General features: G+C 63.5%; 1 protein-coding gene across 8 annotated transcripts in view; it reads left to right on the forward strand.

Moving 5' to 3' along the window:
* NFIC (nuclear factor I C) overlaps positions 1 to 13631 on the forward strand; it is a 217517-nt gene that overhangs the window by 90473 nt on the left and 113413 nt on the right. For 7 of the 8 annotated variants that reach the window (XM_084883529.1, XM_084883530.1, XM_084883533.1 and 4 more), the window contains one exon: positions 3924 to 6309. Coding sequence is in view for 5 of the 8 variants with exons in the window: in XM_084883530.1 (XP_084739656.1) it covers positions 3924 to 3941 (18 nt within the window). In the remaining 3 variants the exon portion in view is untranslated. Of the gene's footprint in view, positions 1 to 3923; positions 6310 to 13631 lie in introns of those variants that run through there. The other variant, XM_084883531.1, reaches the window with a different exon arrangement.

Genomic DNA, 13631 nt, shown 5'->3' on the forward strand with positions numbered 1-13631 from the left:
GGACAGAGCCCCGGCAGGTCCAGAGCAGGGACTGGTTCCCAGCTTCCGGTGGAGTGGAAGTGGCCGCAGCCCCCACCCACGTGTCCTGACCCCAGCCCGCGGTCAGGGTCCGGGTCTGAGTGTGCGCTGTGTGCAGGCGGGAGTGTGTCGGCAGACGGTGTCTGAGGGTGGTGTGCTGGGAGGGGGCTGCCTGAGGACAGCGCCAGCTCCTGGGCCTCTGAGCCCAGAGACACGCCCGGGGCCTCAGCGGCTCCGAACAGCAGCACCACGGAGCGCGGAGATGTGCAGGGTCCCAGGGCCGCGCTCAGGCCTCCAGCCCCTGGCAGGGCTCCTGGCACCGGCCCGCGGGCGGGGTGGGAGGCGGCAGGGAGATGGCTGCATCCCCGCTCCCCGCGGAGCTCACCGTCCGCCACACGGGCCAGACCCATGGAGTCGCCGCCACGGTCTCGGTCCTGGGGACCCTGCGAGGCAGGCGGGTACAGCTCCAGGGGTGCAGAGGTGTGGGGTGGCCTGGCTCCCCCTCCCTCACGGCCCTGCTTTACCTGCTTTGACCTCGGGTCCCTCCTGGGGAGACTGAAGGTCCCAGGATGTTAGGGGACCAGCTTCACCCAGAAAGGGCACCGGGAGGCCAGAACCGCCCCCATCCCTCACACCCCACACGGGACTCTCTGCTCTGCAGGGTCCCTGCGGGATCAGACAGGCTCGCCTCTGAGGCTCACCCAGCAGCTGGGGGGCCCAGGACGCCCTGCTCTGTGTTTAAGGCCCTGTGACCTGGCCACCCTCTCAGTCCAGCAGCTGGAGGCCTCCCCCTCCGGCTCTGAGCCCCGCGTTTCCTCTCCCGCCCTCGCCCAGCCCTCCCCACGGCCGCGGCTGGGAATGTCCCGATTGCCTCAGAGACCAGCGTTAATAAAAACAACAGGGAAGGGGCCCTGCCTGCCTCACCCTCCCAGCCACCCGCCACCTCACCGCTGCCCTTATCAACTCTGCAGCGGGGCTGGCCCACCGCCGGAACAGCCCGGCGGGGAGGGACTGAGGCAGGCAGACCGGCGCCTCTGCTTCTCCAGCTTCCTGGCCCCTCCGGTGGGGGGCGGGGGGTGATGGGCACCCAGAGAGGGTGGACAGGCTGGTGAGCTCTGCGGAGGGGTCTCCGGGCACCGCTGGGCAGGGAGGGAGGATGAGGGTGTCTGGGCAGGGCTTGGCGCTGACACAGGCCGGAGTGATGGAGAAATGGCTGGAGGGTGGGAAACCTCGAGCTTGGGCTTTGGCGGGGCTTTGGGGAGCCGTGGAGGGTTGGAGGGAGGGAGGGAGGGAGGGAGGGAGGGAGGGGCAGAGCCAGGTCTGGGAACGGGAAGAGTTTTCTGGGACTGGTACTGGGGCGGAGAGGCGGGGAAGCGAGGTGACAGATTGATGAGAGACTCCCAGGGGAGCCTGGGTTGTGGGGGAGGCAAGGCCCCCATCTGGGTGACCAGGGAAGGCAGGTCTGGGGAGGGGGTCCCTGCGGCACCACACAGGCCAGACTCCGAGTCCCTGGACAAGGGCACCCCAGTCCCGGTGGGTCAGCCCCTCCTCCTCAGGGGGCGGGAGGTGGGAGGGGGACGCTGTGTGAGAGCCCGCCCCCCTCTCAGAGCCCCTGCGCTTTTCTGGCCCGTCAGCACTTCTGCCTCCGCCTCCCCTATTCCTGGCAGGTTTGCCTTTCTCTGCTCCCCGCCCCCTCAGCCTGCAGTGCTCCTCTCCCTCCCCATGCCCCCCTTCCATCTCCTCCTGCCTTCCACCCCATCGTGCCCATCTGCCTGATCAATATCCCCTCCCCCATCGGTGCCCTTCCCCATCGGTGTCCCCTCCCCTTAATCAATATCCCCTCCCCCATCGGTGCCCTTCCCCATCGGTGTCCCCTCCCCTTAATCAATATCCCCTCCCTCCATCGGTGCCCTTCCCCATCGGTGTCCCCTCCCCTTAATCAATATCCCCTCCCCCCATCGGTGCCCTTCCCCATCGGTGTCCCCTCCCCTTAATCAATATCCCCTCCCTCCATCGGTGCCCTTCCCCATCGGTGTCCCCTCCCCTTAATCAATATCCCCTCCCTCCATCGGTGCCCTTCCCCATCGGTGTCCCCTCCCCTTAATCAATATCCCCTCCCCCCATCGGTGCCCTTCCCCATCGGTGTCCCCTCCCCTTAATCAATATCCCCTCCCTCCATCGGTGCCCTTCCCCATCGGTGTCCCCTCCCCTTAATCAATATCCCCTCCCCCCATCGGTGCCCTTCCCCATCGGTGTCCCCTCCCCTTAATCAATATCCCCTCCCTCCATCGGTGCCCTTCCCCATCGGTGTCCCCTCCCCTTAATCAATATCCCCTCCCTCCATCGGTGCCCTTCCCCATCGGTGTCCCCTCCCCTTAATCAATATCCCCTCCCTCCATCGGTGCCCCTCCCCCTGATCAGTATCAGCGCCCCCTCCTGAGCAATGCCCATTGATCTCCGCCTGGTCAGGCCTTCATGCCCTCCTCCCCTCCCTGTCGTTTGCATCAATCCCCCCAGTCGTGAGTCAGGGGGTTCCAGGGACTCTGACACCGCACCCCCTTTTCTGAGTGATACCTCCCCTCCCCCCACCTTTGTGCTCAGGAGCCCCTCACACCCCTTCAGAGGAGGACTGTAGTGAGGACCGGAGCGGGTTCAGCCGCCGATGCCCTAAGCCATGCTTGGTGGCTCCGCCAGCCCAGGGGAATGCCAGAGCCCGGCCCTCAGCCGGCCCTGCACTGCCTCAGCCTTCCTCCCGGGAGGGAGAGGATGTGGAGCTGAGGGTGCCGCCCTGTTCCTGGGGCCAGAGCAGGGCAGCTGGCCTGGGAGGAGAGGAAGGAGGAGGAGGCCGGGCCAAAGGGAGGCCGGCCACCACAGGAGAGGGCCACGCCCAGAGTCTGTCTGGTTGCCAAGGGAAACCAGACATGAGGTAATGGCCAAGATGAACTTGAACTTGGTTGGAGGTGGGGGTTGGGAGCCACAGCTAGTTTGATGGGATGGCCCAGCCGCCGCAGGGTGCGCTGGGTGAAGGCCTGGCTGGAGGGGATACAGTTGATTTATAGCAGGCGTGGGGGCAGCACTGCCCTGGCCTCAGGGAAGGGGGGGGTCCCCAGACCCACCCCCCGTGGCCAGCACCAGTGCAGCAGCTGCCCTGCGGAGCCCGCCGAGCTGTCCGGTGCAGCCTGGCCCCCCGGGGGGCCTCCTTCTCCCACTTTGCACAGTGGGGGTGAAGCCCCTGAGGCCAGGCTAGGGGCTCGGTCCCGGCAGAGGGAAAGTCGGACTGGAGGGAGCATCTTGGGCCAGAGTGTTAATCCGCCTTCTGCGTCCCACGCTGGTGGCCTTGGGCAAATTATCTGGCTTCTGTGATTCCCCAGTTTTCTCCACTGGGAAATGGTGGTTCCGCCTCCCCAGGAGTTTGGGGGGATCTTTAAGTGGGAGAATGTTTGTTTAAAAAAAAAGAAGCAACCCTGGTCACGACACCTGGTGCAGTGGCTCTGCAGGAAATGGCTCGGAGAGGGAAACCACAGCCCCTCTGTGCGCAGGGCAACGAGGCTCCCGTTCCTGTTGCTAGTTACAAAGCAAAACTGCAGGATGCTCAGGCAGATTGGAATTGCTGAAAGTGAAGGACTAAAAGGATTTTTTCTTGCTGGTATATATAAGTTTATTCCAAAAGCTGCCTGGCGTGTGCTTGTCCTGAAAGATTGACAGGGAGTTCAGCTTCCACTGCTGCATCCAGCAGCCCCCCCGGGGTGAAGGCACTTGCCCAGGGTCACCCAGCTGGTGGTGGCAGATGTGGGTGGGGGACACGGGGCACAGGGCGGTGGGTGGGCCGGGCGGGCGTGGGCAGCGGCAGAGCCTGACCGCGCTCTCTCTCTCTCCCCCTCTCCGCGGTGCTCCCGGCCGGCCAGTCCTGGTATCTGGGATAAGGAAGATCTCCTCCCGCGCCCTGCTCCCGCGCCCTGCTCCTGCGCCCGGGGTGGGCCGCCCCGCTGGCCCCCGGCCCACGTTTTCGGTGGAAAGTTAGAGCAAGCAAGAACACCCTGCCGACTCCCAGCCCAGCCGAAAAGACAAAACACATAGACACATATACACAGGAGGAAAAAAAGAAAAAGCCAAAAAAAAGACAAACGGGAAAAAAATCATAAAAACAAACCCACCCAAGCAAGAAGACAAAAGGTAAAGACGGCCACGCTTCCGGCTCTCGGGACGCCACAGCCGGACCTGCCGCCCGGCGGAGGGCACGGACGGGACAGTGCCGGGCCTCTGTTCTCATCTCTGCTGCTCCGGAGGGCAGGCGCCCGCCGCCCCGCCAGGACCAGGTGAGCCCGCGACGCCGGCCAGGCCCGGGGCAGGACGCCGGCCGCCTCCCGGCCCCTCGTCTCCTCCACCAGGACCGGCAGGCTGCCGCCCGGTGATGTCCACGCCGGAAGGCAGGCTCCGCGGAGCAGGGTGGGCAGCGGTGACCGGGCAGAAGGAGGCCGTGGGAGACCCTGGGCGTCGCCGGGGCAAGGACACGGGGCAGATGGGTTCTCGGCGCGGCCTGGGCCGCCCGGATCGCCGCCCGCCCGCCCCCGAGCGTGCATGTGCCGGGCCGGCTCGGGACTCCAGCCCCCGCTGTCCGTTTGGGAAGAGAAGTCTCTATGCAATTGCCCCAGCCCCACCCGGCGGCACAGAAGGCCACCCCGCACCCCGCACCCACCGCCGCCCGCACCCCGGGGAGGGACCCACGTTGCACACACTGTAAGAAATGCACTTTCCAGGAAGGGGCTGCGGGCGGAATGGCGAGACCGGGAGGTCCTCGAGAACGGGGGTCGTCCGGCGTCGCCCGCCGAGCCCCGGGGGGCCTCCCGCCTGCCCAGCGGAGGGGGAGGCGAGAGCGAGTGGATTAAGTGCCTGATTCCCACCGCCCACCCCTCTGTCCGGCTGAGACGTGAGAGGCCGTGGGCACCCCCCCTCCCCCCCCCATCGCTGTGCTCCCCTCAGAACGACGGGGCCCGTGGGCCCGAGGGGCAGAGCCGGGTGTCCCCGAGCATCCTGCTGTGCGGGGCGGGGGGCGGGGTCTGGGGAAACCGGTGTGCCCCCCAACGCCCCTCTGCCAGTGCCTTACATCCTGGACGACGCCCTCCCCGGCGCCTCAGCCCGAAGGGGCTACGGTTTGCACTTTCCTCTCCCCAAAGCGGGCACAGCCGGGGAGCGCGCTGCAGCAGGGCCCCCAGAAGGACTGCCATCCTGGACGGGGTGGGGGTCTGGCGGAGGGGGTGCCAGCACCTCTGGGCCCCTGCGGCTGCATAGGGGACCTCCATCTGCTAAGCATTTTCCGTTGAGCCGCTCCAAAAACACTAAGCTGGGGACACCGGGTACCCCCCACCCGGGCTCCCCAGCCCCATTCCCGCCCCCACCCCAGGGTGGCCATCTTGGGGGGGGGCTAGGAGGGAGTGTTAGGTGTTCTAGGGTAACCAGGCCCAAACACAGACCCCTCCCAGCCCGTCCCCTGAGCCCCTGGCGGCCTCCAGCCTCCATGCCTGGCGCTGAAGAATACACCGCCCGCCCTCCGGCCGGCCGAGGCCGAGCTGCGGCCCTGAGCGGCTCCGCCTCATCCGCTCCCAGCCCGGCCCTCGCGCCGCCTCCTGCTCCCCCGGGCCTGGCCAGCCTCCCCCACTTCCAGAAGCCGGACTTTTCTCCCAAACCAGCCGGCGGGGCTTGGCGGACCCACTGGATCGTAAAGAGAAAGACCCAGGTCCCTTCGCGGACTCCCCCTCCCATTGCCCAGAGGGTCCCAGGGCCCTTGGCCCATCCATGGGTCCCCAGGGCCCCCCGGCGGCCGGCGGGGACGCAGCACAGGCCGTTGGTTGGGGGGGCGGGGGGGCGGGTCACGCAGCTAGGGTGTCCGGAGCTCAGCCGGAACCTTAGGGTGCAGGGCGGCGTGGGAGGGCGGGGCCCTGCAGCCCCAGCGACCTAACTTGCATGGTGCTTAGTCGAGGACTCCTGTGGCCTGGCTCCTGCTGCCAGTGCTCTACAGCTGGCACTGCATGGCAGATCCTACCTGGCTCTATCTCCCAGCCCCCCCCACGACGCCCCCTCCTCTTTAAAAAAAAGATACAAAAAAAATACCTTTAAAAAAAGCCCATGTTTCCTAATTTGCACGAAATTTTCTACCACATGATGTGCCTTGCCTTCCGAAAATAAGTATTACCTTTACACAATATCAGCGCAAAGGTAGCTGCATGCCCTGCTCGTGTAGTTAAAAAGAAAAAGACAAAACAATGACATGAAATAAAAAGTAAAAATGGAAAAGGGATGTATTTCTATTTGTAAAAAACAAAAACAAAAAAAAATAAGTTTTAAAAAATTACATGCTAAAAAGCAGTCCACAGAGCAACTGCCCCACGACCCGCCCCCGCCCGCGCCCCACCCGCCCCACTGGGCTGTCTCCATGGCTCCTGCTGCTCTGGGGCGCTCCCTGGTGCTCCGCCAACCCCAGCCCCACCCCGGCTCCAAGGGGTCCTTTCTGAAGCCCCCGCCACAGCAGCAGACAGACCTCGGAGCGTGCCCTGGCTCCTGGGCCACCGGCTCGTCCCCCAGACGCCACGCATGCACGCATGACCCAGGCTGCACCCCCATGGGGTGGCCACCCTGCGGCAGCCAGACTCCCATCCCACCTCACGCAGGCTGGCGTCCCCCTGGCTCAGGGTCCTACTGCTCTCCCTCCCCCAGAAGCTCCCCCTCTCCCCCGTGCACCCTCCTTCTTGCCAAAGGACCCACTTGTCCCCCGTCCCTGGACACCAGCCTTGGGTGTCAGTTCCTCCCTGCCCTCTGCCCCCCACACCCAGTACTACGTCTTCCAGCTGCGACTAAGGAGGGTATCTGGTATGAAACAGAAAACAAAAACCAAACTCGATATATGCAATATCTGTCTGTCTGTACCTGTAAGTCTAGCCCAGCCGTCGGAGGCCCATTAGCGAGGCCGTGGGGTCGGGGGCAGCCAGGGGACACCCCACCGTCGTCCTCTGTCCCGGTGGCTGGCCATGCTGTTGTCTTTTCCTCGTTTTTTATTTTCTCATTTCCTCCCTTTTTTTTTAAGCTCCGTTTCCTGTCCCTTAGCTCAGTGGAAGGTGAGATGTGGCAGTGAGCGGGTGCCCAGCAGGAGGACCCAGGGCTGGCCCCCACCGGCACCCCTCCGGGGCCACACCCGCTGGACGATGCCACCTCTGCCCGCTGCCCCCGGGACGTTAGCTCCGTCTCCAGAGCAGGTGGGGCTTGGCAGAAAGGAAGGTCCCAGCTCTCATCAGCCCCTCCTCGCTCATCCCATCTCCTTCCCGAAGACACTCGGCACGCCCGGGGCAGGGAGAGCCGGCCTGGCCTCGGCCCATGGCAGTGCCCTCAGAGCAGTCAGGTGGCCAGAGAGCCCACGGCTGTGTGTCGGTTTCCATGTGTCTGATTTCTGTTTTATTCCCACCTTTGCAAGGGCTTTGCGGGAGCCATATTGTCCCCCCCGTGGACTGCACTCCACTGCGCCACCCTCTGGCCCGGCTGTGACCTGCCCTGCCAGCACCGTCGCCGGGCACGTGGGCACCTCCTTCCGGCCAGTGTGTCATCCTGGGCCGTTTGTTCCCGCTTCTTGGGAAAGCCCCAGCGTCCCCGTTGAGCAGAATGCCCCGGCCCCCATTGCAGGCAGCATGAGGCAGAAATATTAGGAGCCAGACCCCTGGCCCACCTCTGCAGCTTGGGTTTGTGCCCACGGCAGGGACGGCAGCCTTGGTTGGGTGGTTTTGTGTGCGTTTTTTTACACGGAGAAAACCGACATCTTCGCAAACCCCCTCCCCTCCCAAGCCCGCCCCCCACCACTCACCCCGCCGGGCGAGGCCCGCCCTGACCCTGGGGTCCAGATCTGCGGCGGAGAGAAGAGGGAAGCCTCCCAGAGGGTGGGGGGCCCGCCCCTCGTGGGTGGGGGCACCAGACACCGACCAGGCCGGTGAAGGGGAGGGGGATGGGGGAGGCCTGGCCCTAGCAGACCGGAAACGGGAGGGGGCTCCTCCATGCCGAGCTCCAAGCCCCACCCAGAGCCAGACAGCCCGGCCCGAAAGGGACCCCAGGGGCGACCCCGGGGGCTGCTGCAGCCCCACGGGCCCACTCCCTCTGCTCAGAACCTTCTCTGTCCCTGAGACCGAGTGTTCCGGGCGGGCAGACCTGAGGGGCCAGAAGCTGCCTCCAGCCCCCTCCCTCCTGCTTCTCCGATGGGACTGGACCTTCGGTGCGGGCAGATATACCAGTGAGCATAGCATCTTTACTTACAGACAGATTGGACGGCGGCTACTTGTTATTCTGGCCTGGATTCTCTCAGCCTGGTTTTTCTTTCTAGAGAGTGTTGGGGGCGGGGTTCAGAGATTCACCCTCAAATCCGGCTGCTTCCACACCCTCCCATCTTCCCCCAGTTCTGCACCTTTGGACACTTTCTAAGAGTCCCACCCCCAAACTGACACACACCCCCCCCTCCCCCCCGTTCCTAAGCATTTCAGAGTGTGGCCTGGAGGCCCACCCAGCCCTGCCCCCAGCAAGACAGGGAGACAGACCCAAAGCGATCCCAGCAGGACTTGTTGCCAGTGATACCAAAACAGAGTTTTCCCACGCAGTGCCTCACACGTCTGCTGGTGTGGCTTTGGAGTGCTCCCCGCTCCTGGGGAGGGGAGGGTGTGGTCCTCAGCGGCAGGAGTCAGGATCTAACGGGAATAAAGGGCTCGGAGGGGAGGGGAGTCACCACACCCCAGCCACAACCTCCTGGCCAGAGGGACCCTCCTCCAGGCGGGAACCCCCAAGCCCACTCCCAAGGTGCATTCACATTTCTATCTGTTGATCTTCCTGTCTTGGGTCCCAGCCAGGCCCCCCAAAACCAAAGCCCCTTTAAGTCCAGGGGTCCTGACCCTTGCCCCCAGTCTCCTGGCCCCCACATGAGGGAGGACAAGCAGTGTCCAGGCAAGGGACAGCACACAGCGTGGGGGGGACAGGGAGGAGGTGGGGAGAGACCTACTTCCCTCTGAATTTCCTTCCTCCCTCCTTCCCCTCCCCCTTCCTTCCATCCAGCCATCCATCCATCCATCCATCCTTAAACTTTTTGGTGGTGTTGCTGTTCACTTTTTCTTTCGAGATATTTTTTGAGGTTTTTTTTTTTTTCTCTCATTTTGTATTTTACTGATATTACCAGGATAGTTTACTCTGTTTCTTGCTTTGTGCTTGCCGCACGTACCGGATAACATACACACGCCCCGTGCTCATGGGGGAGAGGCTCCGGCTGGGTCTGCCCCCTGCCTCCCCAGGTGGGGCCTGGGCGGGGGCACGGGGACATCGGGCGGACCTGAGCCCAGCTCCTCCCTCCCCCCGCCCGGCTCACCGCCCCGCTCCCTCATCATACTCCGATCATAACCTTGTATATTACGCCTTCATTCGGTTTTGCAGATGCGCCTAAGTACCATTTACAGAAAGTGATTCTGGCTGTTATTATTTTGTTTGTTTGTTTCCCTATGCAAAAAAAAAAAACACAAAAAAGAAAAAAAAAATGGGGGGTTCCATAAAAGATTCAATAAAAGGCAAAAAAAAAAAAAGAGAAAAAATGTATAAAAATTAAAAAAGCTGCGCTTGACTCTTTCGGGCTGTCTTTGTCCTTTCTGTGTTCACGGCGAACTGTTCTGTGTTCCAAAGGGAAGGGAAGGGCTGGAGGGCAGGGCAGGGGGCCCCCAGAAACGGGGACCCCAACACAGGTGAGCGGCAGGTGTCCTGAGGCCTTCGATCGGATGTGCCCGGGGACCTGTCGCCGTGTCTGGGGACATCTGTGGTCACAATGGGAAAGCTGCTGACATGGGAGGGTGGGAGGCCGGGCTGTGCTCACCCCCACACTGTGCCCAGGAGAGCCCCCCACGAGGACAGGCCACCCCAATGCCAGCCATGCTGAGGGGGAGAGACCCGCTCTGATGGCGGGTTTGGGTGAGGCCAGGCCCTTCCCACCTGGTGTGTGCCTCATGGCCCCGCCCCTCTGCAGCCCTAGGATGCCGGGCTGCTCCTGCCCTCAGCAGTGCGGTTCTGGCACCCCCTTGTGGGCGGACTGAGGAGCTGGACCAAGAAACCGCCATCCCCAGCCCCCGCCCAGCTCCTCCCCGCAGTGGAAATGGTGCATTTGCAGGAGCTTCTCAGCTGGCTGGCCTGGGAGCTCCGCTGGAGAGGGCTCAGCGGGTTGCAGGTCTCAGGTTTGGCTGGAAACCTCACTCTGGCCTTTCATCTCAAGGGAAGTCCGTGGTTTTCACCATTGGCCCCTAGGATGGAGCAGTTACTGGCTTTGGGGGCTACCCCGGCACTGCAGGCCTTTCACCAGCCCTAGGTCCCCACTAACTACCATAAAGGGGAGGCAGACTTGTGACAACCTAACCCCCCAAAAAATTTCCAGATGCCCCTGTGGGAAGCTCTGCCGCCTGCAGAAAGGGAGGATCGGACAGCCCTTCTCTCTCACCCTCCCTCTCAGCACCCCGTCCCCTGGGCACCCCCAGACTGTGCCCAGAGGACTCGAGAGGCAGAAATTCCTACCTTCCCAGAGCTGCAGGCAGAAAGCACCCCCTCTGGCCCTGGCCGGCGTGGGTCAGAGTGGCTGGAAGGTCGCTGGTTCCATTCTAAGTCAGGGCACAGGCGAGAGCCATGGTTCTCCCCTGCCTCCCTCTCTCCCTCCTCCTCTCTCTCCCTCCCTCTCTCCCTCCTCCCTCTCTCCTCTCATCTGTAAAGCATATCCTCAGGTAGAATTTTTAAAAACAAAATAAGAAAACACCCTCTGACCTTCAGAATTCCCCCAGCCTGAGAGGGAGGTGTCACTCCCCTGCCCATGGCCACCCCTGCAGCGGAACGGAAAACCGACATTCAGTAGTGCCTTTGGGCTCTGTGTTCTGTGCACAGAATTTCATTCAATCCCCATGGAGATGTCTGACGTTCTAGTTACTGTCCTCCCCTTCGACGGGGCGGGCACTGAGCAGAGAGGGGCGTTAGTTGCCTGGGGCAGCACAGGAGGGTGAGGCGAGGATGATGTGTGTGCGCCCCCAAACCTCAGCTCCTGGGGTCGCACTCCCGGGGCAGCGCCCTGAAGCGCGATGGTGGGAGGGGCCTCCGTCTCCCAGGAGACAGTGGCGTGCTGAGCCTGCTCCAAGGTCACGTTCAGGAATAGCGAACGCGGGATGGCAGGAGGAGGCGGCTGGCCTGGCCTGGGTCCCGCAGACAGGCAGAACCCCTGGCGGCTTCTCCCCCTTCCCTCTGCCGGCGAAAGGGGCGTGGGCCGCCCCCACGCAGCAGCGATGCGGACGGACGGAGGCGGGAGAGGGGCTGGGAGCCGAACGGTTCCTGTGAGCTCGTGGGAGCAGGGCCCCAAACGGCCTTGGAGGCAGGAGGACGGGAGGAAGAGCCGGCTTCTCTCAGGGAGTTCAAAGGGCAGCAGAAATCAGAAGCCAAGCAGGGGGGAAAGACTCCTGCCATGCAGCCTGGGCTGAGGCAGGAGATGGTGGGCGGGTGACTCGGGTGCCCTCCGAGCTTGAGAAACATGACCAGCTGGAGCTGCCTTGGGTTGGGGTGTGTGATGCCCAGGGAGCGTGCAGGGCCTCCCGGAGGGAACTGGGGTGGTCCGCACCCCCTCCACTCAGGGACGCTTCCCCCAGAAGGAGCCACTTTGCTGGCGCCAGAACCAGGCCTTTGCTCACAGGGCGCAGAGCAGGCCTGGGAGCGGCCCCGGGCTGCCTGGGGAGGCGAGTGGGGAGCCTGCCTTCCTCCCTCAGCTCCCACCCCGTCGCCCACTCCTCCTCCTCCTCCTCCTCCTCTCTCCGTCTCCTCTCCCTTCTTTTTGTCGCTGCGGAGACACGAAGGGCCCGGACAGCCCAGTGTAATAAGCACTCACTGTCCCGGGCCCACAGTTCCCAGGCCCTGCGACCTGCACCCGGGTGTTGCCATGGTCGGGAGGGGGGGGGCTGCCGAGGCGCAGGCGGGGAGGGCATTTGCCCAGTTTGAAAAGGAAGGAAGTGCCGGAACCCAGGCCTGAGCTCCATGAGCCCATATCTGGGCCCTCTGGCTTCCTGGATCTCCAGACTGGGAGTGGGTGGGCAGAGACACGGGGACGGACCAACCGATGTGTGCACACGTGCGTGAGTGAGCGGATGGGTGAGCGGATGGGCGTGGGGACAGTGGAAAGGTACATGGATGGGTGGATGGGTGGATGGATGAACAGAGATGGACAGACAGGAATGGGTGACGAAGGGGGGAGGGAGGGAGGGATAATGGATGGCTGGAAGGAGAGAGGGTTGGAGAAGTGGATGGATGGGTGGGTGGATGGCTGGGTAAGCGGATGAGAGAGGTGGATGATTGATGAATGGGTCAGAGGGGCGGGGCTAGAGGCACAGCTCCCATCGGAGGGCGTATCGGGCTCTCGTGGGGAAGCACCTGTTTGGCAGGTGGGCAGGCAGGCGGGAAGTCAGCCAGGTTATGGAGGCCCCCCGTGGTTCTGAATCAGAATTAATTACCCCTGGACCCTCTCCTGCCCCCTGCGAGGAGGCAGAGGAGAGGGGCTTTAAGGGGGCGGGAGGAGAGGGCTGAGGGCGGGGCTTGGAGAGGAGGGGCCTGCCTGTGAAGAGATTGGCTGCTCCGAATGAGTGGCGGAGGCCCCGGTGAGGACGTGAGGACGAAGTTGAAGGACAGGCCTGTGCAGCTGCGGCCCCATCAACCACGGCTCCCTCCAGGCCACTGCGGTGGGAGCAGCGCAGGTCAGCAGCCTGGCCGCCAGGTTGGGGTTCTCCCCTTCGTCCCCCGCCCTGCCCCCCAAGGCCTGAACCTGCCTAAGGACGGGGACCAGAGCTGCCTGAGGGAGGGTCATGGGGCGGCGTGGGAGGAGGGAACACGGGGTCGTCCAGAACCTGTCCATCCTGGCCTGTCTGTCCTCGCTCCTGACCAGCGGGTTCTGGGGTGCAGCCCTGGCCGGAGGAGGAAGTAGACTGCCGGGGCACCCCAGTGCACCCCAGGGCAGGGTGTGGCCAGAGCCACAGGAAGTGGGAGGTGGGGCCCCTCCTTGGGTTCCAGGTCCCCAGGGAAGGGGCCCAGGCATCCCAGCACCTGTCTCCCTGAAGCTCACCCTGACCCCCTCCCTCCCCACAGTCAAAGCCAAGGATGGGGGAGGGGGGGGCTCGGGAAAGGGGGAACTCATCTCCTCAGAACCTGCTCTGTGCTAGGCCTTGCAATGGCCCTTAAGCTTCCTTCAGGCCCGATGGTCAGCCTGATGGTCAGAACTCGTGCTTTCACACGCAGAAGAGCCACCGTGAGCTTCACCGGTGTGGCTGAGTGGGTAGAGCATTGCCCCGTGGGCTGAAAGGCCCTGGGTTCAGTTCCGGTCAAGGGCACGCACCTCGGTTGCAGGCTGGTCAGGGCTTGTGTGGGAGGCAACCGATCGATGCATCTCTCTCACATCCATGTTTTTCTCTCTCTCTCCCTCCTTCCTTCCCTCTCTCTCTCTCCTCCCTTTCACTCGCTCTAAAAACCAATGGAAAAATACCCTCTGGTGAGGATTAATAACAAACAAAAAAAAGAGCCGACTTGAGACTCAGAGAGGTCAG

Source organism: Pipistrellus hanaki (genome assembly GCF_964339955.1).
Source record: "Pipistrellus hanaki genome assembly, chromosome: 5".
Classification (NCBI taxonomy): domain Eukaryota; kingdom Metazoa; phylum Chordata; class Mammalia; order Chiroptera; family Vespertilionidae; genus Pipistrellus; species Pipistrellus hanaki.